The sequence below is a fragment of the Ochotona princeps genome, chromosome 25, assembly GCF_030435755.1.
Source record: "Ochotona princeps isolate mOchPri1 chromosome 25, mOchPri1.hap1, whole genome shotgun sequence".
Lineage (NCBI taxonomy): Eukaryota > Metazoa > Chordata > Mammalia > Lagomorpha > Ochotonidae > Ochotona > Ochotona princeps.
Window position 1 is genome coordinate 21958820 of NC_080856.1, and position 24460 is coordinate 21983279.

The following is a 24460-nucleotide window of genomic DNA, read 5'->3' on the forward strand; positions in this document are numbered from 1 at the left end:
TCCCCCATCTCTCTGTAAATCTGCCTCTGAAATAAACATGAATGAATCTTTAAAAATATGTATTAGGCAGAAGATTAAAATGGATTATACCACTGCCTTAGAAAGAATTAAACCGATGATGCTTGAGTAATTTCCTAAAGTGTTTGCAAGATCTGATAGTCTCTCTCTTTGAGGCTGGCTTCCTCCTTTCTCTGGTGGTTGGCCTCCAGGATTACAATGACTGTTTTTAACTGACTCTGGCCTTATTGATGAGCTAATTTTGGTCCAGTCTGTACCAGCAGTGGGATGTTGTTCAGGCTGCTAAATCCAGTATCCCACAGTAGGCAAGGAAATCCAGGTGGAACTAAACTTCTGGGCTCAGTCACAGCATCCGGTCCATTGATGGTGTGAATCTTTTCAATGACTAGTAGTATGTCCCTTGAACCTGTTCAGTGTTTCCACTTTTCCGAGTTCCTAGGCATGTGTGGATGGTTAGATACAGCTGATCCTTGCTTCTGAAGACACTTTTTTTTTTTTAACTGGAGAAGGGAGAAGAGATAGTTTATGATAATGCAGTAGGCCTACCTGTCATTAGAGCCAAATTATTTGGTACCATGATAATTACAACATCATCCAAAATAGGGGGAGCTCAGGGAAGGTTAGCAGAGTTAGAGAAAGTTTATTATTGGTTGTCCAGGGGCTGTTCATAATCACATTCATTAGTGCAGCTCAGGAGAAAGAACGTAGCATATCAGCAGAATGACTAATCTGGGCAGGCTTTGCCTTGCCTCAAGGTAGAACAGAAGTCTGCAGGTGCAGCAGGACCACACTGCTTCACCAGCCAGAGTTGACCTTGACATTGTGGGGACAGAGAACTATGGCTTTAACATGCAAGGACTGTGAGCTCAACTCTTGCTTTTGTATTTTACATTATGTTATTTATTTCTTTCTGTTATCAAAATGTTGGTCTTGATGTGAATCCCAAAGAATATTTGCAGAATATTAGCCATCAGGAAACCAGTATTTGTGCCTCCAGGGAGCTATTCAGGGAACCAGAGGTGGTTGTATAACCAGGAAGTCTGGTTCCAATCAGTCTTGCTGCTGTTTTGCTCCTTCCTTCTCAGAGTGTGAGCCATAGACAAGCAGTGTTGATTGAGAACTACTGAGAAGTTAAGAATCTTGGTGCAGGCATTATGGTTAGTGAGCTAAGCTACTGTCTGTGACACTGGTATCTCATATGGGTGCTGTTGCATGTCCTATCTGCTTTGCTCCAATCCATCTTCCTGCTAATGCTCCTTGGAAAGCAGCAGCTGATGGCCCAGATATCTGGGATGCTGTACCCGTAGGGAAACCCAGATGAAGCTCCTGGCGCCTGCTGGTTCAGGCTTTGCTGTTTCAGCCAATTGTGGAGTGAACCAATGCATGGGAGATTCATTCTCAACTCTGCCTTTCAAATAAATATCTTAGAAATAAATAAAGGATAGTGAACCCCACTTAGACCTGGTACTCAGAATCTATGTCTTAAGATCTCCAGATAATTCATACAGACATGGAAGTTTGAGGAGCACTGGCCTACTGCAAGCTTAGAAAAGGCCTGAACTTCTTCTGTCTTCTGACTCATTTGTCATCCCTAATGCCTAGCTCAAAGTTTGGGCAGTTTTGAACTTCCAATGGTTGAATTTTGTGAACTTCCAATCGTTGAAAAATGGACGTTAGTATAACTTGCTCAGTGGTGGTGATAGCTTTAATTTGAATACAGAAACCTTTGACTTACTAAGTCAGAATCTCTAAAGATGGGCAGCAGGAGGTGATGGCAATCTCTTCTTTATATACATGCATGGGCAAAGATATATTATTATAATTTATTTATATTATTATATTGCATTTTAAAAGATCTTTGCTGTTAAGAGAAAATCATGAAATATAGTGGCTAATACCCAGAAGTTTCAATGAATGAAAGGAAGCTATGCATACAAGTATGGGCAAATCAAAAAAGTATTTCTGGAAAAAAAGACATTTCAGAAAGATGTATTATGATTTAGAATTTAAGACATGTATATTTTTAGTACCTGTGTATGTGTTGAAACATACATATGTAGTAAGAGAATGAAGACCTGGAGATGAAAAATAAACACAAGTTTTCGGTTAGGGGTTAACTTTGAGAAAGAGGAAGGGGCATGTGGATAGGTGCTTTAACAATACTGTCTTATTTTATTTTAAAAAGCTAAGAGGGACCTGGAATGATAGCGTAGTGGTTAAAGTCCTCACCTTGCACGTGCTGGGATCCCACATGGGTGCCAGGTCTAATTCTGGCAACCCCACTTCCCATCCAGCTCCCTGCTTGTCGCCTGGGAAAGCAGTCAAGGATGGCCCAAACCCTTGGGACCCTGCACCTGTGTGGGAGACCCGGAAGAGCTCCTGGCTCCTGGCTTTGGATTGGCTCAGCTCCAGCCTTTGCGGCCGCTTGGGGAGTAAACCATCAGACAGAAGATCTTCCTCTCTGTCTCTCCTCTTCTCTGTATATCTGCCTTTCCAATAAAAATAAATTAATCTTTTTTAAAAAAGCTAAATAAATCTTCTTAAAAAAAGCTGAGAGAGGAGCAGGAAGTGGGGGGAGTACAACAGGGAAAAGGGAAGAGGAAAGAAAAGAATTGCAGCAACATCGTATATACTTGTTCATGATATTATGTAGTTTTACTGAATTAAATTTTTTTAATAAAATGACACAAACTCCTGTCGGTAACTGAGATGTAGGCAGTTGGCATGTAGGGATTATTGCTTTTACATGCTCCCAATACGTTCCAGTTCTAAATGTATGTGTGCTTGGAGAATTCCCTCCCGGTCACCTGCTCTTGTCCTCATTGACCACCGTGTGTCAGGATATGTACAAGGTCTTCAGTCTTCCTGCATTCTGTCCCTTTGAGATGCAACCATTTCCTGTTTGTGGTATCGTGAAACCCTCCCTTTAGTTCTTTAGGGACCTTGTGCACAAGGAACTAGCCTATGGAGGGGTCTCCTCTGTGATATCAGCAAAAGGGGACTCTACTCTGGGGATAATCAACCTAATGTTAGAGCTGTAACTCCAAGGTTATCTTCCACCACCTCTTCCTGCGTTTCCTAACACTTTTCATCACCTACCAAAATGTTATTGCTTGTATTTGTAGTCTGTTTTCTCATTGTTAGATTTTCTTTCTTAAGTTCCTTTCTGTCCAGAAGTGTCCCTACCGTTTAATTGATAAAGTTGACGCAGTTTAATCAGTGAACATGTTGGAATGTGACTCAGGGAACATTAAGGAGACCTCAGTGACTGGAATAGCTGCTGCCAAACTAAACTTGAATTTTATTTTGTTAGTGGTGTTGTTTTTAATACCTGTTGTAGTGGTTCTAAATCAGAGCTGATGTTTCCTCGGACGTACATTTGGAAGTGGGACAGTACTATCGGAATCCAGTGTGTAGAGGCCAAGGTTGCTGCTAATTTTTCCTGGGATACACAGAACAACCCCTCCTTTCTCTTTGGAAAGAATGTTTCTGTCCAGTGTGTCAGTAATGGCAAGCATGAGAAGCATTGCTTTGCAGGCCCTGAGACTGTATCATGGAGGAGGAAGCTCTTGCTCTTTTAGAGTGGAACAAGGCGATCATAAGAACCCCAGAAAACGGATATGCAGCTCTGTGTAGCCTTCGACTGTGTCACAGCCACAGCGTGGTGAGCTCCAGGAAGTTCATAATATTAGAGATGAAAGCTGTGAAGAAATGAAGGAGATTTTAAAAATCTAGAGAAGAGCAAAGTGTAGGCAATGGGGAGAAAAGGCTAATGTCTTTGAACTTGACACCTCACTATAAATAAGCATAGAAATACAGGATAGCTTATTTAGAAATGTTATCAGTGCACGTGTGGTAGATCAGTACAGTAGTGAGTCCCACACGATCATGCTGTTCCCTGCCCACACAATTCTTTCCTTCCTCTGGTCAACAAGTAGAGACTGTTTTCCTACCCCATGAGTCTGGGCTGGCCTTGACACTTGCCTTGAACAAAAACATGGCAGAAGGAGTGAAGTTGTGTGACTTACCAGACCTTTCAACTCTGCTTTTTTCTCCCATGGAACATTTCAACTGTTAGACAAGGAAACCCAACCCAGTCTAACCTCCATGAGAAAAGGGCCAGGTGACCACCTGTCCTAACTCAGCAGAGCCCCCAGCCACCCCCACCAACCCCCGACGCCACTTTGTTGAGGCTGAATCAGGGAACTCATATTGAATCAATTCTTCCACCCAGCCATATCATAGGGTAATAAGAAATAAAACATGATGGCTATTTTAGGGGTCCTCATGGTGCTCTAGTGAGCTAAGCCTCCACTTGTGGTTCCTCTGTTCCATATGGGCTCCAGTTCGAGTCCCAGATTCTCCCCTTTTTTGTCCAGGTCCCTCCTTGTGGCCTGGGAAAGCAGCAGGGGGTGACTGAAGTCCTTGGGACCCTGCACGCACATGGGAAATGAAGGAAAAGCTCCTGGCTCCTGGCATCAGATCACTCAGCTCCAGTCATTGCAGCCATTTGGGAAGTGAACCAGTAAATGAAAGTCTCTCTCTCTTTCTCTCTCTCTCTCTCTCTCCCCTCCTTCCTCCCTACCTCCTTCTTTCTGTAACTCTGCCTTTCAAATAAGAATAAAATATTTAAAACAAAACAAAACAAAAACATGTGATGAGCCCAGCAAATGCTCATGTGGGTACAGTCTGCTAGGTGGGCCAGTGGGGACCACTGTTGAGCCGTTGCTTTTCTGAGTTGCTTCCTTCCAGGTTTCGTTCAGTGATCAGCATGGACAGTGGGAATCAACTCAAACTTGCCCATCCAAAAATAAATAAATAGATAAATTGCAGGAGACTAGCAAGGGGAAACGAAAAGAGAATAGCTTGATTACTTCTCAGGGAAATCAGAGGGACTTTGAGATCATGCAACAGAAGCAGAAAGCAGCTAATGAGAATAAGGCCTTGGAGGCAAGAAAAAAGTGAAAACTGTTCATCTGGAAAATCTGAATGCTTTTGCCAGCTGGGTGTACCCTAAACTCTCTAAGAGCAAGATATTCTAGAATAAACCAACAGTCATTACATGTTACAGGCTATCTATTTTAAACTTTCTTTTTCACCCTTACTTGCAGTATCTATGAACCCATTCATCAAAGAATAAGACACTAACCATGAAAAAAAAAACATGTGTGGTATCAGTTTTAAAACTACCAAACTCTGGGGTGGTTGGCTAGACAGTGCTAGATAGCTGAACATTGTAGATAAGTGTCTTCATACGTATCAGTGGATGATGTAATGATCTTCCAGTAAGTGTGGGTTTAAATATCAGATCATGGACAGAAGAAACTGAACTCTCCCTCCTTTGTTTCTTTGTAGCACTTCTCAGAACTTCTGGATGAATTTTCCCAGAACGTCTTGGGCCAGCTCCTGAATGACCCCTTCCTCTCAGAGAAGAGCGTGTCGATGGAGGTGGAGCCATCACCAACATCCCCGGCACCCCTCATCCAGGCTGAACACAGCTACTCCCTGAGTGAGGAGCCTCGGGCCCAGTCACCATTCGCTCATGTGACCAACAGTGACAACTTCAATGATGGTATACTCGGGTTGGGGAAACACCAGAAATTTATTCAAAGTCTAATCTTTCTGGCCTTAAAGATGTTAAAAGACATTCTGACCTTTATCCTTAGACCTTTACTTATCATATGGTCCATCTTCCAAATCCCCCAAAACGTATCTGCCTATCTAATTCAATCGTATTTTGTTTCCATAGAGGGATAATAGCCAGGTATTGTTATACTCCAAGTAAGTTTCAAAAGCTGTTCTCTCTGTTTGCAGTCTATCATGCTTTCTTCACAGTGCTGTGTCAACTTTCTCAATCTCGGATCAGAAGAATGGAGCTAGGCAGAGCCTCCTAGGAAGGAGATAAAGAAATAAAACTAAAATAATTTGAGAAAATAAAAATTGTTCAAAGGGTGAAATGAGTGTATTGAAAGAGCGTAGAACAGCGTCTACCACATCGCATCTCAGCAAACCAGTATCTCCTTCCCGTCCCCGTTCCCTGCCCCTTCCTCCTTTGTTGTCTTCATCCACTTCTTTTGATCCTCTCTTCCCCCATGTCCTCCTTCCTCTTTTTCATCCTTCTCCACTTCCCTCTTTGCTTCTTTATTATTATTATTACATTTCCTGCTGTGTCTTTATTTTCTCTCTCTCCTGTTTAGCCTTCACTGTCTTACTCAGACTGCTTTCAGGAGTGACCTCAGTTCAGATGCAGACAGTTTCTGTTATGACTAAATAGTCCTAATATTTCCCCCAAATTCTTTTACTTATTTTTAATATCTCTATAATTCCATGGATACAGAATTTCAAGCCTACTTCTTTTGTGAAAGGCATTCCCAGTGCCTCTTGATATTATTTACCTGTTGTTTGCTAACAAGTCTCTCTAAAAGTTAGTGGATTGAAATAATGATAATTATCTTTAATGATTTCTGTGGACCAGCGCTTCAGGAGCCAGTTACCTCTGTGTTTTATGGTTCAGGAACTCGCATGAAGTTGAAATGAAATCTGTGTCCAAGATCATCCAAGATTGGAGGAGGTGTTTTCAAAGATGTTTCACTTGCCAAACTGGCCAATCAGTGATGGTCATTGGTTGCTCTGCTCTGGGCTGATTGAGTGTTTCTGTAGTGTGGCAGGTGGTTTCCTCACTGGATCCACTGTGGTACCTTTTCGGATCTAGCCCTGGAAGGTTTGGGGTTTTTTGTTTGTTTGTTTTTATTTTTGGTCACATAGGGCAGGTCTGGTTCAGGATGATAGGGGACTGTATAGGGATATGAGTACCAGGTCAGGATTGCTATGGGCCATCTTGGAAGCTGGCACCATGCCTCTTCACACAGTGATGTCTGTGAAGTGGCTTTCTTCCCTGTCTGATTTCCTTCATCCCATGTTATCAATGCTTTTCAGTGCTGTCTGTCATTTACTCACTGAGCGGTTCTTGAGTTCATATGCCAAATACTGGAGGAAACAAAGAAAAACATTCTACATTGCTACATTGTGTTCAGAACTTTTCAGTTGAGATTGGAAATGTATACAACTATATAAAAGTGTTGAACACATGCTAAAGTTATATGTTTTGTGGTCAGATCTTGTTTAAAATTTTACTTTGCCACTCACTAGCCGTGAGCAAATTGACTACTTCTCTAAGATACAGTTTCTAGGGGTGGAAAACTAAGATAACAATATCTACTTTATGTCCTGTTGTGACGATTAAGTATGATAATATATTTCAATGTTGAGGCTAGGGCCTGACTGATAATAAGGATATTGTTTTCAGCTTTTGTTGCAATCGCTATTACTGAGAAAGCTGTAAGAGGATGTGAATATTTGGTTATTCAGGAGGAATTGATAAATTTCTCAGTTACCGACCTTTTTTTTTTAATTTTTGCAGTGACTGCAATAATGAGTGCTTTGTTGCTCAATCTATTAGATTATTTAATTTTTTTAAAAGATTTATTTATTTTATTACGAAGTCAGATATACAGAGAGGAGGAGAGAGAGAGAGGAAGATCTTCCATCCGATGATTCACTCCCCAAGTGAGCCGTTACGGCCGGTACTGTGCCGATCCGATGCCGGGAACCAGGAACCTCCTCCAGGTCTCCCACACGGGTGCAGGGTCCCAAAGCTTTGGGCCGTCCTTGACTGCTTTCCCAGGCTACAAGCAGGGAGCTGGATGGGAAGTGGGGCTGCCGGGATTAGAACCGGCGCCCATATGAGATCCTGGGGCGTTCAAGGCGAGGACTTTAGCCGCTAGGCCACGCCGCTGGGCCCAGATTATTTAATTTTATTCATTGTTTATAAGTCAGATTCGGTGGATTTGCCTTAAATTACAAGTCTCTGCGAGGGTGGGGAACTTTTTTTTTTTGCCAAGGACTATTTGTATATTTATAACATCATTCACAGGTAGTACAAAATTATCAAATAAAGATTACTCACCAATGGTTGCCTTGGCAGACCAAATGATTTTGTGGTCCTTATACAGCCAGCAGGCTGGGTATTCACCATCCCTGCCCTGGAAGGATTATAAACCAGAAAGATCTATTTTATGGAATCAATAGCATGGAAAGTTTCTTTAGATAGCAGAGAACCTATTTATGAAGTCATTATACCAAAATTTTTATAAGATGCAAACATAAAATGTTTCAAGAAGATAATTAACTATTTACTTTTATCTTACTAATCCTCTTAAAATCTCTGGAAGTTCCCCATTGTTGCCTAGAGTGTAACTGACTCATTAATTCGGGTTTGAGGGTCTGTGTGGGCTGATACAGTCTCTCCCCTTCCTGTATCCTGGCATTTCTTATATGGATGACATAAACACTGACTTTTCTGCCCCTTTCTTGCCCTCTTACCTCTACTGGAAAGCGCAGTGCCTTCCCTATACCGTCTGCCCACCTTCACTCCTCAAAATGCCGCTTACCTCTTAAGTCTTAACTCAACATAACTCAATGCCTGGCTTGCCTATCTGGAGGGTGTTCTGTTATCCTGTGTTTCCACTCTCCTTACTTGGCATTTATGTAGAGATAACCACAGTAGCCCATGCATTTCAATCACCCACTTATATATCTACCTCCTTCTGTAATTTTTAAAGGTTTTTTTTTTAATTATTAGAAAGTTAGATATACAGAGAAGAGGAGAGACAGAGAGGAAGATATTCCGTCCATTGACTCACTCTGCAAGCGGCCACAACAGTTGGAGCTGGGCCAATCCAAAGCCAGAATCCAGAAGTCTTTTCCAGGTTTCTCACACGAGTGCAGGGTCCCAAGGCTTCGGGCTATGCTAGACCTCTTCCCTAAGCCACAAGCAGGGAGCTGGATGGGAAGCAGGGCTGCTGGGATTAGAACCACCCCCCATGTGGGATCCCGGTGTGTGCAAGGCAAGGACTTTGGCTGCTAGGCTACCATGCCAGATTTCCTCCTCTGTATTTTTAGCCAAATGATGGCAAGTGCAGTTCTGGGTTTCTGTCAGCAATCATTGTGCTTGGTACTTTCATGATGCTTGATAAACATTTACCTCACTGAATAAACTGATTAAAAGTTGTTAAGGAAGAAGCTACAGAAACCTGAGCTTTTCCATGACCTTTACTAATAGCATCATGGAGGACACCTGCTCTGCTCTCTCACCAGCATTGCTTGCCTTGGGGCATCTCTGTGCAGACACGCTGGACAGCAGGTATCTGATGGGAGAAGTATTTCTTGGCTTCTAGCAGTCGTACAGAATTAAAAATAAGGCCCAATAGAAGTAGATATTTTATAAATGCCTTATGATTCATTTAAACATTACTTTCCTTAGCTGTTTATCGAGCACTTACCCTAATTACATAAGTAGAAAAGGTAGTAACCATTTGAGATGTGTAAAATCAAAGTTAAGCAATGCAAGAATGGAGAACCTGCTCATTATTAAGCTAATAGTTATTTTTCTGAGTTTTGTAGGTGGGCAAGTGTTTTAGAACCCACTTCTTGTATTCAGTGTGTGTGTGTGTGTGTGTGTGTGTGTGTGTGTGTAGAGGAGTGTAATCAGTCTATGATCAGTCTGAGGTGCAGTGCTGTCATGGGAGATAGCCAGAAGGATGTTTGCTCTTTAGGCAACATATAAATATGCTGCACTTAAAAACACCTGTTTGCCTTCAACCTAATACTTTATCTGTTGCAAGTGTGTATTTCATGGCACCAGGGAAAGCCAGTGCCTCAGCTCTCCTGTCCAATTTTGCTGAAATTGAATACAATTCTTTTGTAATTTCTGCTAAATCTGGAAAAAATGACGGTAGTTATTAGAGGCTTTCTCCTAATATATCAGATTTTTCTCGTTGTCGCCTTGTCTTTCCCATCCTAGCCATTCCTCTTCCCCTCTGCTTCCCCCTTCCGCTTGCCTTTCTCCTTCCTCCTGGTTATCTGAATCCCAAGGCAATTGTATAGGGCAAGTGAAGCTGTTATTATCCTAGAGTCTTTTCATGAACCTCAGATGGACTGTAACTCCAGAAATTCTAAATAAAGTTGTGGCTGTCTAAATTTGGGTTTTACTCTGATGAGAGCGTTTATAACTTTTTTTAGAGTCTCAGAAGAGAAGGTTAAGAAATGCTGGTGTAGTGTTACATAGGAGTCATCTGCTTCGGGGCTGACTTGTTGGTAGGGTTCTTGGCAACACGAGGGCTGAAGAACTACATGTGGCCTGGTGACCACAGGAACCAATACTAGGGATGAGGACTCACCCTCCTCAGCCGCCAGAAAGACATCCCTCATTCATTTCTCCCCTGTGCGAAGGTGGTCTACCAGATGCTGTACATAAGATTCTACTCTACCCACCCCCCAAAAAGGTGTTTTTTTTAAAGAAACAAACAAAAAAATTAAGGAAGTTAAAAGAGATAAAGTGGAAGACCTGGCAATGTGGTGCAATGAGTTAAACTGCCACTTGCCATGCCAATATGGTATAATGGAAATCCACTTCTCATCCAACTTCCTCCTAATACCAGTAGGAAGATAGTGGGTGATGACCCATGTGTTTGGGCACATGCTGCAAGGAGGGCGACTCAGGTGGATTTCCTAATTCCGGGCTTCAGTCTGGCCCGGACCTGGCTGTTATGGCCCTAAGGAGAATGAACCAACAGATGGAAAATCTCTGTGTCTGTCTCTGTCTCCCTCTCCGTTGCTCTGCCTTTCAAATAAACAGAAGTATTCCAGTGAAATGTCTTTGATATTTAAATATTTTTAGTTCTATCAGAGATATAGATGTGAGAAAGAGGGAGAGAAGAACACATCCAGTCACTGGTTCAGGCTCCAAATGCCAGCAAAGGCCAGAGCTGGGCTCGGAGTGGTTGGAGCCTACGGCAGTGAACTCAGGCCCGGTCTCCTACATGGGTGGCAGGCACCCAACCGCATGAGTCATCCTCACTAGCCCCAGGATATACATCAGCGTAAATAGGAATTAGGGGTGCAGTCAGGAACCCTGTTGTTCCCATAGGGGATGCAGGTGTCCCAAATGATATCCTATCTCCTGCACCAAACATCTGCCGCTGTAGATAATATTAAGGTTGAGGAATAGAAACTTCTATTTGAACATTCAAATCATGCCTCACCCATAGAGGCCAACTCTATCTGTTACTAGATTTTTGCCATGTTCCTTTGTGATTAAATTGAGATCTCAGATATGCAGTGTCTTTGTTACATGATTTCAGTGTTCTTCCTAAAGCATCAGTTTCTTGGTGCTGGAGTAGGACTGTTCAGAGAAAAGTAGACATGGCTCCTGTCCTCCAAGATCGTTATAAGAACAAATGTAAAAACAAAATGTTATCTATAGACCTTAATATAAAATGTACTAGCACGGAAGCTGTATAATTCCATGTTTTAGCATGTGCCAGTCAAGGTACTTTTATTTAAGGTGGAGTAAGGAGCTGCTTCCATGGCTGTCCCAGGCCTGCTGAGAGTGGTCCAGGATCATACATAGTAACTTTCCTTCTAATGAAGGTCCTGGGAAAGTGATGGCTGGGTAGGCTCTCACAGTATGGAAACCCCTAATTCAAGAAGCAGTTTTCACAGGTGGGAATGAAAAGAGAGAGCTCAAGCTGAGCAGATGTTGTGACATCACACGAGGTGAATGGGTCAGCCCAGGGGAAGGCTGTGATCCAGGGTTTGATCATGCCTAATGAGAGAGCCTGAGCCAGGTAACATGGCATTATTTTGGTGGTTAGAAGGAAATAACAGTGGCTCTAGATTGACAGTGTAAGAGGGAAAGAGGTAGGGATATAGCTACCCAGGGAGAACAGGGAAGTGTATAGCACACACAGTCAAGGAAACAAGGATTTTGAAAGGATTAGATGAACTTGGCAGCAGCGTCAGTACAGAAGGCAGAATGCACAGGGAGGCCATGAGTGACTCATTGATGACATAGGCTTCTGGTTGGAGATCTGATGTTGACATGCCAGCAATGAGTGGGACCAGAAAGTCACTGGGACGAGATAAAGAACTCTACCCTCATGACTTTTCATTTAAGCTGATGACAAGAGCACCAGTCTGACTCATCTTAGAGGTCGTGGACTCTAGGCAGTAAAGGAGGATGAATGTCGCTTACCTAGCATGGTGACCGGGTCCTCCAGCAAGGGTCACTAAAGGAAGAGCCTCATTGTGATGAGTCGGAGAAAGCAGAAGAACCGGTATCCTCTGTTTGAAGTATGGGCTTGTGATGCATCATTTTGCCATATTTTTAAGTCTTTCACTCTCTTGTTTTCAACAAAGGGAAAAGATAATGTTGCTTCCCTTAAAACCGTGAAATAATGACTCTGTTTAGCTATTACAGTGCTAGAAGAGTGCAATAAAACACTGTATACTTCTGTCTAGCAAGTAAAATCACTATGGACATTCATGAATGAGATTAATAATTTCAACAAAAAGTGTGAAGAGAAGTACTGAGCATCTCTGTGTTCCCTCAGCACATCAGCTGGGACTAGGATAACGAATAAGAGCGCTGACATATTGGAGTGAGGCAGAAGATGGTTTTCGTTTGTGAGTGTGAACCTACCTTTGTGTCTGAAGGATGCTTCATGGGAAATACAATATTAATAAGCACGAACCTCAGCCTTGAGCTTCTGTTGTCATCCTTTTCAGTAATGCCCCCAGTTCTCAGTGACTTTCAGGTACTTTTCCTGAAAGCAGGAGTCAAGTTCTTGAATGTGAAATAGTTTCATAATATGAATGATACTGCTCTCCTGAGAAACAATGGGTCACCAAGCAGGATGAGGGGTGTGTTAAGATGTAAACCAGAGGGATGTGTCTCTGACTGATTTTAGACTCATTTTGCTAATACTGTGAGGTAAGGCATGTGGATTTGTGGGCCCCTGGATTCAGGCTTCTGTTCCACACCTGCTCCCAGTGCACTGGACTTCTTTTCTGCGTGCCTGCCTGCTTTCACAGGGCTGGCTGAAGCACTCCTTTTGAGTCTTTGAGGAAAAGTACACCACGTGTGTTCAGTAACGGAGGTGCCTTGTCTACTCCTTCCATCCTCTGCTTGTTTGGCCTCAGGCCTTAAGAAAGCCCTGAGAGCTAGTAGCACGACAAGACTCAGGTTGGCCAAGTCCTTTTGACCAGTCCATTTCAGTAAAATGTTGCATATTTACTGTGAACTTGGAAGTTTTCCAAAGCTCCAAAGTTTCTGGGAGTCTAGGTGAGTTGAAGGTTGGATGCTATCACAAGGAATAAAAGAGGACAGAAAACGGAAGTGAGAAGCTAAAACAAGAAAACCAATCACTGCCAATGGAGGAGAAAGAGAAAAGGAGCTATTGTCTCCTATCCTTGGTCCTAAGTCCTTGGTGGTCAACCATTTGTTTCTCCTCAAAGGGCTGGGCCAGGTGGAAGTCGGGAACTTCATCTTGATTTCTAATGGAACAGTTGAGAGGCTCAAACACTTGGGCCAGTTTCTGCATTCTCAGGAGCATTAGCATGAAGCTGGATTAGGAAACAGCATCCGAGACTCAAACTGATGCCGTGATAGAAGATTTCTAGTGTTCCCTGCAGCAGCTTAGCCTATTGTGCTACAACACCGGCCCCCTCTTTTATATTTAAACATGCTTATTTGTTTAATTTTGAATAGATAGCACATTTCCCTTGGTTTGTAAATTGTCACAGATTGAAAATTTCTCCTTCCCTCAAATTCTGTGTATGTCGTCTCCGTCCTGCCTGCCTGGCCCAGGAAGTCACATTTCTTTCTTTAGTATGGTGATCCGCTAGAGTTTCTCTGCATGCACTCCCATGCAGTCCAATGCAAGTGTAGATTTTATTTTACCATCCACTTGTTTATGCAGTTATCTCCACCTTCGTATTTCACTTTATTTCATTTTGTTCTATTCTCAGTAATTCTTGGGTGGAACTTTGTTCGGGGGGAAAGGCAGTGTCATTTTACATATGCCTGAGATCCTGCACAAATTCACATGTGTGTTTGTCATTTTCCCCCACAGAGGAAGTGGAGAGTGAGAAATGGTACCTTTCTGCCGACTTTCCTGCAGCAACCATCAAGACAGAGCCCATCACAGATGAGCCAGCCCCAGGACTTGTCCCGTCTGTCACTCTGACCATCACAACCATCTCTACACCTTATGAAAAGGAAGAACCCTCTCTGGAAATGCAAACTGGGGTATGCTCAGCTTTCTCTTTTATGAATAGCTGAACAGGAATGTGTTGCTCTCCAGGAAGGAGTTTAATATTTTGGGGGATTATGGCTGCATATGTTTGAGATGATTGTATTTTGTATTTTGTATTTGTATGTGTGGGTATCAAGGACATGTGTTGGTGCTAGGCATTGACTCTATCACTTCCTTTAAAACTGTGTCCAGAAAGTTTGGGAGCAAAATTTATTTCATTTTTTGCTTACTATTACAAAAATTTTTAAAATATAGTATATCCATGGTGGAAGAATTTTTCAATGGCATTGATTTTTAAAGATTTTTTTTTTTAATTGTTGCCTATTTGAGAGGTAAAGAAAGAAGAGCACTGGGAGTGGGCTCCCTGATGGTTTACACCCAAGTGCCCATGACAGCTGGGATTGAACTGGGTTTATGCCAGCAGCTGGAAACTCAATCTAGGTCCTCCATGTGGTGGCAGAAACCCAATTAACTGAGGAATCACTACTGCCTCCCAGGGTTTGGGTGGGCTGGAAGCTAAAGTCAGGAGCTGGTACTGGGTGTCAATAATTAGGTACTCCAGAATGGGACTTAACTGTATCTTAGCCACCAGGCTAAGCACAATCAACTGTGACATTGATGTTTAAGCCCATAGAAAGGAAATGGTGCAATAATGATACAATCCACACCTTCTGGGACCATGGCTTTTAGGAATACTAGTTCACGTATGTGTAATCTTTTACTTTCATTGAGCAAAACTGAGTTGTCTTGCACATTTCAGAAATCTCCTATGGGCTGTGGTGGGTGTGGCTCTGGTGGCCTGGCCATGCTTGCGTGTGGCATCTAAAAGTTAGCGGGAGAGGCATAAATGTCATTTCTGGGGGGAAATAATCTCCTACCTACTGTTTCTTACTGTGTTGCACATGGGAAACATTAAAAATCATAAACTTCCTTTGGATTTCAAGCCTGGAGCAAGTAGATTTTGATCCTATTCCTCCTTATCTAGGCATATTTCCAAAATGTAGCAATGGATCAAAATCTTACTGGTATATCTTAACAGATATTGAAAGTCAGACCTAACTTTCTTAGAACTCAAAATACCAGGGTGTGAGTCATGACTCCATTATTAATTTTTTTAAATCAGATCTCTGAGGAGCAAATTGGAGTGCCTGTGTGTCCTGGAGAAGGTCACACAGACTCGTTAGTGCCACAGACATGTCACTGCCTGTTGCCTTCTAGGTCCATGTGTAGAAGATGGAGGGCTGTAGGTGGAAGACCTCTGCTGCCGTCCTCATTAAGTTCTCATATGGGACTGGCGTCCTGGTGCCTGTAGTAGTGTCCTTGTGCACTGAGATCTTAGTTCAGTTGGCATCAAGAAGGCAACTGACACAGATTAGAGTCCTGGTCTTGCTCCTTGTGAGGGCCAGCTAAGCTTCATCCTCTGCCTGCTGTGTGGTTATCAGATCACTGTCATCAGTTCTCTGGAAGCCTGAAGCAAAGGTTGTCATTCAGTGTGCAAGAGTTCCTCGTGCAGGACAAACTGGTAGAGATGGAACCTTTTCAGAAATGTGTCAGAGTAGTTCCTGGAGAGCGCCTGTAGTGGACCACACGAACCCTAGGCAGAAGCATTGACAGCTGAGCCTTTCGGGTTCTGGGAGGTCCGTGAGCAGTAATGCCAGGCCTAACGATGCCTGGAAGGTCAAGAACTGGTATGGCCCCCTGGCAGAGAAGCAGTGCTCCAGATAGGCAGGGCTGCCCAAGAGGAAGACCCTCTGGTCTGCTCCTTCAAGGCCATGACCAGTTGTTAACAACTGTATTTAAAATGTTCCTTCAGGTTGATTCCTCGTGCCAGACGATTATTCCTAAGATCAAGCTGGAGCCTCATGAAGTGGATCAGTTCCTCAACTTCTCTCCTAAAGAAGGTCTGTGTATCTTCCTGCTTTTCTCTCGGCTGCTAGATGTGGTTCCACTGTCTGAAGAGTGAGCGTGGTAGGATGGCAGGAGCACTGGGGTGTTTAGAAATAGCATGTGCAGCTGCTTTTATGAGATGGCTCCGTTCCAGGGTAGGAGTTTGGCATAATGATTAATGTTACACGTGGGACACCCACATCCAATATGAGATAACTGCTCCCCGCTTCCCAGTTCCCAGTTCCAATTTCCTGCACACCCTCAGAGGCAGCAGGCCATGGCTCAAGTAGTTGGGTGTCTGCTCTTATATTTGAGTCCTGGGATTCTGGCTTCAGCTTGGCCCAGATCTGACTGTTGCGAGCAAGTGGGAGATTTCTCTCATCCTCTCTGTGTGTCTCTGTGCCTTTCAAATCTAAGAAGCATTAAGGAACAGGCCAACGTCTCTTTGTAAAAGTCTTGAATCCAGATAAACATTCTGAAATGTAAATATTGCTTTCTCAGAGATGTATACACCCATTTCCAGTTATGTGGTACTGCCCTTTTATTCCTAACCTGGAAGATTTTTCAAAACTTTGTTAGGCTGCTGTGACATGGATAGTGACCACACACCTTCCTGGCCTGAGCCTGATACAGCCTTGCAAATCCACAAATCCACAAAGGCATCTTGCTTATTCAAAATCACTCTGGGCTTCAGTACCTTGTAAAAAGAATGTAGTTTGTCTTTATGGGTAATTCAGTGTTTTTTCAGTGCCAACTTTGGATGGACCCTGTGCAGGGAGCCCCCCTGTGTGGTCATGTTGATGGCTTCTGGCATCTTCTGGGATTCGCATCATCATTTAGAAGTAGATGATGTGCTGTCTGAAGTGGCTCCACATTTTTCTTTCTCTGCATTAATTTCTTATGAACCTTTTCCCTCTTCTCTGAAGCTGTAGTTGGGTGTCCCGGACACAGATCTCTGAACCTCCTGTGGCTCAGTGTGGCGCTCTCTACATCGTGTGCACCGACATCCTGCACACATCCTGATTTATCTGAGTTTGGGGTCTGTGGTCCTGCTGTCAGCTCCCTTTTGTTTATGCTTGAATCCAGATTTGGAAATATAGATCATTAGTGACGTTTAGTATACACAATTGTCATAGAAAAGCTCTGTGCCAAAGTAATAAATGTGTGACGGGTACACATTTTATTAATTCAGAGTTTGAATTATGCCTGTTCAGTTGGGTTGGCCCTTTATTATCAATAAAAAAAGAAAAGAATTTTAAAAATTAATAAGATTTATCAGAATCCATATTGTGATGCTGTTTCTTGGCATTAAATTATATGCATTGATGCCTTTCCAGTTTTTTAAAAGGAAAATTGTGTTGTTTTCATCTGTTTGGAAGGCCTAGTGACAAAGAGAGAGAGAAACAGAGACCTTCCATCCACGGTTCGCCCGGCAGATGTGTTCTAGGAACCCAGAACTCTTTGCTGGTGTCATCAAGCACGTGAGCCATCATATGCTGCTTTCAGGCTGCCTTAGCAGCAAGCTGAAGAAGAAGCAGAGACATCAGTGGATTGGCATTGTGGTGCGGTGGCTGCAAGGCTGTCATACCATATGTGTTCTGGTTCAAGTCCCTGGCAGCTTCTCTTCCAATCTGGCTCCTTACTAATGCACCTGGTAAAGCAGTGGAAGATAGCCCAAGTACTTGGGTCTCTGCCAGCCTGTGGGAGCCAAGGTGAAGTTCCAGGTTCCTAGCTTTGGCCTGGCCTAGCAATGGCCATTGTGGCCACCCAGAGAGTGGACCAATGGGTGTAGGACTTCTCTCTGTCTCTCTTTCTTCCAGCTCTCCTTAGCTTTGCCTATCAAATAAATAAATAAATGTAACAAGCAGCAGCTGAACCCACAGCCCTTGCTCACTTGTAGCTTTAGATGCTGCTTTGACAGTTTTTATGACACTGGTTGTTATTATCAAATGTACCGTGCTCCTTTAATCTGCGTTGCAGTATGGTTCACAAGGCATCAGAACTGCCTCAGTGTCTCATAGTGGCTTAAGAATCTGGGGTCACAGGAGGAGAAATGTTTCAAGAATCAAGTAAATGACCATCCTTTCTCTCTATCCTGGATAAGCAGAGATAAAGAAATCCAATATGCCCAAACGCAGCAGAGTTTCTAGGCAAAGTGGCCTGCTCTCCTCAGCTCTTGCAGTAAGTTAGAAGGAGCACTTCAAATGATGCTTGGAAATCTGATACTGACCTACTAGTAGCTCTCCCTAGTTAGGAGAGATAAAATTCAAGTTAATCACTCACTTTTTTGTAATCGATTTTCTTTCTTTCTTTTTTTGGATTGGGTATCCTGTCCTTATAAAGAAGAAATGAAAAGGTAGTTTAGGAAAAATGAAATTAAAAGATGTTTATGTAGTGTGAAAAATTTGAAATGTTTCCACTATATGCCTTTTCCAATACCCTTTGTTTTTACCAAAATGAGTTATCTTTTAGTTCCCTTTTTCATTAATTTTTTAATTTTAATTTTTATTCTTTATATTACTTGGAAAGCAGAGTTATATAGAGAAAAGGAGAAACACAGACACAGAAAGATCTTCCATTCACTGGTTCACTCCCCGAGCAGCCTGATCTGAAGCCAGGAACCAAAAGCTTCTTCTGGGTCTCCCACATGGTGTTGGGGTCCAAGAACCTGGGCCATCCTCTGCTGCTTTCCTGAGCCACAAGCTGGGAGCTGAATCAGAAGTGGAGGAGCTGGGATACCAGCTGGTGCCCACATGGGATGCTGACACTTCAAGCAGAGGATTACCATGATGTACCACCATGCCAGCCCCTCCATTAACTTTTAAACAACCTTGCGTAGAATAATTTGACCTCTTCCAACTGAAAGGGACAAGGGAGCTATAGGTACAATTTCTAAGTTTGGGGGAATATAATGGTACATGCTAACAGAAGTCCTGATTGCTTTCTGAGATTCTATTTTCTTGTAGTTTATTTGTGTGTTTGAAAGCCAGATATGTGTGTGTGTGTGTGTGTGTGTGTGTGTGTGTGTGTAAGACAGAGGGATGGAGGAAGAAGACTCTCATGTGCTTATTCACATCCCAAATGTCCACTGTGGCAGGACTGGCCCAGGTCCAAGCCTAGAATCAAGGATACGATCCAGGTCTCCCACGTGGGTGTCAGGAACCCAATGATTAAGCCAACACTGCTGTCTTCCAAGGGTCTACACTTGTGGAAAACTTGGGTCCAGAGCCAGAGCCAGCCTTCTGATGTGGGATGATAACTAAATGCACTTTTTTTTTTAAAGTCATAGTGTCTTGGTATTCATGACACGGGAAAAAGCTTCATTAGCATTCATAAACCTCCTACTTTCTAGCTAAGCACGTGCTTATGTAAGGCACATAGTAAATGTTGCTTAGCCGCCTTCAGCTGGCTGGTGACAGGGCTGGTGTGAAAATACAGGATTATTTTAGAATAAATATTCTCCCTTTAAGAGTATTTGTGGATATTCCATTAACCAGGAAAGACATTGACTGGGAAGATGGGAGATGGGAAGCATCTAGAGAAATGTAGTATGTTGGAAAACAGAGAGAGAAGTGTTGGAGGAGTACGAGGAAGGAAGAGAAGCAGAGTATGTGCGGGGGAGGGGTTCTACAAGGAGCGGCTGTGGGGGCCATCACTTGCTGTGACCTTGGATAGTCAGGGGTCACAGTGGGAGAGCTGCCCGGTTGTTGACTGGAATCTCCAAGGGCTGCTGGGGGTTTCTTGGGGTGCCCTTATCTGCTTTAGGTCAGTAGCCATCTCAGATTGCTTCTCCCCATCGGTAGTGCCTTGGGCAGTGCCCACTGGAACAAGGGATTAGGAGATGAAGTGCTGAGGTCTGACCATGACCTCGAGCCGGCCTCTGGTTTCATCAACCCAGATAAGCATAAAGCAGCCAGGCACTGTGCCCAGTTCAGAGCAGCTACACTGAGGGCCCTATTGTCTGGGGGCTCCCAGAAGGGTTTCTGTTGCAGGACTTCCCCCAGGTTATCTTCCTTGGCTCAGGAACAGGGGCCTGCTCAACAGAGGAGCCCACTGTTCACAAAAAGCCGGGGTAAGACCCAAAAGTGCTTACATTCAGCCTGAACCCAGATTGGGTTCTTCCTGCAGAAGCCTCTTGCTGAGACCCTAGAGCTACCCGCTGGATACCCAGTGGTGCCCCCGGGGCCCTGGCACAGGGCAGGGGGCTTTCAGGAAGGCTCCTCTGCACTCCCATTTCTCCTGCACCTACTCATCTCTCTTAGGATGGATTTAGTATTTTCTGAATGGAGAATGCTTGGCCTGTTGCCTATAGGCCCTACCATGCACATTCCTCCAGAAACAAATGAGCCTTCTCCAAGCAGCTATTGGCAACCCTCATGGGCTGCTGGGTTTTGCTGTCTTAAGAGATTTTACATTAAAGCACACAACAGATTAGCTTGGTTTATGAGTCAAACTACATAAACTATTCTCTAAAAAAATTCACTGAAAGTTTTGCTGAGTAACTGCTGTCATCTCTTCTAAAAATGTCTTTCTGTTTACCTTGAGTCATTCTTTTCATGATTTCTTGTATATACTTTTGTATTCCTCTCTGTTTATCTATCTGTCTCTCATAAAGATTTTTTTTTTCTTGGAAAGGCCGAGTTACAGCTTGCTAGACGGAGAGATTGAGAGGTCTTCCATCCACTGGTTTACTCCTCAAATGGCCACAATGGCCAGGCTGGGCCAAGCCATAGCCAAAAGTAAGGAGCCAGAAGAATCTTTTGCCTCTCCCATGTAGATGCAGGGGTCCAAGCACCTGAGCCACCCTCTGCTGTTGTCTCAGGCATCTTGGTAAGGAGCTGGATCAGAAGTGGAGCCACTGGGTCTCACACCAGTATCCAAATGTTCCATGTGTCTTTATGCTAATGCAAGAAAATGTGGTTCTGTAGCTTCTCCTTTTTCATACAAAAGGAGCACTAGTCTATACTGCACTCTGCACCTGGCCTCCCCTCCCCTCCCCGGCTCAACAGTCTCAGAGCTTTGGAGTTCTCATTCTGTTGTTCAGCTGTCCCAAGTTCCCTTGTGTGGCTGTGCTCAGTTGGACCATTGCTTGGCCCCAGTCTTGCTGCGTGTGATGGATGGAATCTGCTTCTTGTCTCTAGCCTCCGTGGACCACCTGCACTTACCACCAACCCCTCCCAGCAGTCACAGCAGTGACTCAGAGGGCAGCCTGAGCCCCAACCCACGCCTGCACCCCTTCAGCTTGCCTCAGACACACAGCCCTGCCAGATCCGTGCCCCGGGCCCCTTCTGCCCTCTCCACTTCTCCTCTCCTCACAGCTCCACATGTAAGTATCCGATGGCCATCTCTGAGCAGTCTTTTGGTTTGGTTTTATTCCAGGGAAGAAGTTTCTGTTTCATAACTGAAGGAGTTGGCCCTTTCTGTGTTGTTGTAACAGAACACCTGAGACTCAGGAAGTTGCAGAGAAAAGAGGTTTTTGTTGGTTCTCGGCGGGGGCTGTATGTCGTGCTTTGTATGTCAGAAAAAACTGAAGGGGAAGCAGGCAGAGGTGGAAGAAGCAAGAATAAGATGGGTAGACCGACCTGTTTTATAATAATTTATTATTTCCATAATTATCCATGCCTGTTGGAGCAGCTCCCTCCATTTTGTAAGGGCCCCATCTTCCAACACAATGGCACTGGGGACCAAGTCTTAACAGGGATTTATTATTATTATTATTATTATTATTTAGTCAATAAGCACATACACATGTCTGTCCCATCTGTTGGTACACGTTCCAGATGCCTCTGGTGTCCTGAGACTGAGTGGGGACTAAAGCCCAGAGCCATAGCTCTCTTGTGGATAGCAGGAAACCAAGTACTTGAGTCATCAGCAAGCACTGCCTTCCAGGGTCTTCCTTAGCAGCAAACTGGAAGTGCAAGGTGCAGGCAGGAATTGAACCCAGGCACTCCAATGTGGGACATGGAGATCTGCACCTGTAGGCCAAATGCCTCCCCAGCACATGAGTTTAGGAGTGAGAAGGGACAAATCATCTTCAAACAAGAGCACGACTGTAAGAGGGAGAAATCAACCCTGAAGCGCTACCATAGGTTCTATCTTGCTTCCAGAATTCTCTTTTCCATGTTTACAGCTGCAGTGTTTATTCAGTGCTCACGGAGTTCTAACCATAAGGAGTTTTGTTTTTTTTTTTTTCTCCTCAAAATTATAACATGAATATTGGCTATTAATTTAGATCATCTTTAAGAGCTATCTTTAAGCTATCGTCTTAAAGAGTTAGCGTCTTTAAGAGATACCACTTACAATCTCGGATGAATTAGAAGTCGTCTCTGAGATTCAGATCTGTAGGACACTTGAACCCTGTTCTGTGTGTAGCACAAATCTTAGCCCAAAGACTGAAGTTCAGCATCATGGTCATCTGTCTTCCGTCCCATACACATGGATACATTGTCTAAACGCAGGGGGGAGTAGGTACAACTAGCATTTTTGATTCTGATGAATGAATTGATTTTTATGAAGATTCTAATCAATGTTGTAAAGTATTATCAGAATTTAAGTGTAAATGGAATACTTAAATAGATGACCCATCTATCAATGAACATAACTGGGAAATTTAGATTCATCCTGTCCCAGGGAGTTGTAAATCTGTATTCTCATGTATGTGTGCATATATCATCCTCTTACCAATCTTTTCTTACCTTCTCAACTTGAACCTCCTCGAATGACTAGAATAGCTGTCATCCTATACGACTATAATGGTCTATTATGACCAATCCACTTCAGAGGTAAATGTGGAGAAATCCTGTCTTCTATATTATACCCTTGCCCCAAGTCATGTGTTTTCCTATAAATGTTCAACACTTCATAGCTTCAGGAACTCTAGGCAGAGTGGTGTCTTAAGTTGTTTTTCAAAATACTTCTTTACACTTGGAATGCAATCCTGTTTCTGTAATTCACCCCCTTTCTTTAAAAAATGCATAGAAATGTTCCCTTTCTCAAATGTTTAAGGCACATGCAGTTACCAGTCCATTTTGCTATCCTTCCAGGGTATGAATTTAGCTACTGGAAGGTTGCTGAGAGCTGGAGTTTGACTCCATGGCATTTAGCATGGGGCACATAGGTGAGAGGGTCTTGGAGTGTGTGACTAAGAACAGTGTTCTGTTAGGAGTTGCATGAGATGAGCCTCAGTGCTCATCCGAGGTACTGATGGACACATGGGACTACTAAAACCAGAGACTTGCGTGGAAGGTGCCAGCAGGTGCTCTGGCGCTTAGCCGTGAGTGGCGTGAGAAGCGACACCTGGTGTGTCAAGCACATGTCATTAAATTGGAGTTTCAGAAGAACAACAGAACTCAGCCACAAAGCCAAGCTCCAAGTGCTTCGTTACTTTAAGGCCAGGAAATCTTGAGGGATGTGCAAAATGAATCCCACGCTTTTTCTTTTAACCTGTTAACGAGGGGTACTTCCTGGGATGCAGTGGGGGAAGCCTTCTTCATCCTCTCCCTTGAGTTGCAACCCTGGTGTCTCAGGCGCCACACCAGGCTCATTCTCCATCACTGTTTCCTCTGGTGTTTCTCCCTCCAAGCGGACAGGAGCCCTTGTCTTTGTGTGTGAGACTCGCGACCCCGTCGGGGGTGGTTCTGCAGGTGCCGAGGTGCACTCCTCTCATTGTTTCCTGCTCCTTGGTCTGCACAGAAGCTGCAAGGCTCAGGGCCCCTGGTCCTGACAGAAGAGGAGAAGAGGACTCTGATTGCGGAGGGCTATCCCATCCCCACCAAGCTGCCCCTGACAAAGTCAGAGGAGAAGGCCCTCAAGAAAATCCGCAGGAAAATCAAGAATAAGGTGAGTCCTCCGAGCGGAACCCAGCAGCAGCAGGCCCTCCCTGCCTGTGCCAAGGACCAGCTTCCACCTATCCCTTGGTGGGGAGCATGCCCTTCCTGCCTCCTTGGCCCAGTCCTCCTGCCTCATCCCTGCCCTCCTTCACCCCTTCCATCCACTGAACTCCTAAATGGCTGTGTCCACTCCTTTGCCTGAGATAACCCATTCACCAAAGAGAAGTCATAATTGCCGTCGAATTTTAGTTCTCATCCTCTAGTGATAAATATTCTCCTCTAGTGCGTGTAGTGATTACTTGTAGATAAAGAGAAAAGTATCAGGGGATTTTTCTTTCTTTGAAAGCGGTCTGTGACCCACAATTCTGTACAGTCTGCTCGTCTCCAGCTGCTCCTGGCAGCCTCCGAATCCTAAAGCCGTGCAGGAGTTCACAGGCCCCTGATGGCCCGGGGGGCAACGCTGAGGTGCAGAAGGAGAGAAGAGGCAGATAGAGGAAGGTCCTGAGGGCTAAGCAACCACTCTGCGTCCACTGGCAGGACTGGCAGGGAGTTCCCGCACAACCCAACCCA

The 24460-nt window shown here is 43.9% G+C and overlaps 1 protein-coding gene across 1 annotated transcript in view; it reads left to right on the forward strand.

Moving 5' to 3' along the window:
• CREB3L2 (cAMP responsive element binding protein 3 like 2) overlaps positions 1-24460 on the forward strand; it is a 109679-nt gene that overhangs the window by 65803 nt on the left and 19416 nt on the right. Inside the window, exons 2-6 of the mRNA XM_004594380.3 lie at positions 5374-5590; positions 13992-14167; positions 15988-16075; positions 21203-21387; positions 23754-23900. Coding sequence (XP_004594437.2) covers positions 5374-5590; positions 13992-14167; positions 15988-16075; positions 21203-21387; positions 23754-23900 — 813 coding nt within the window. The remainder of the gene's footprint in view (positions 1-5373; positions 5591-13991; positions 14168-15987; positions 16076-21202; positions 21388-23753; positions 23901-24460) is intronic.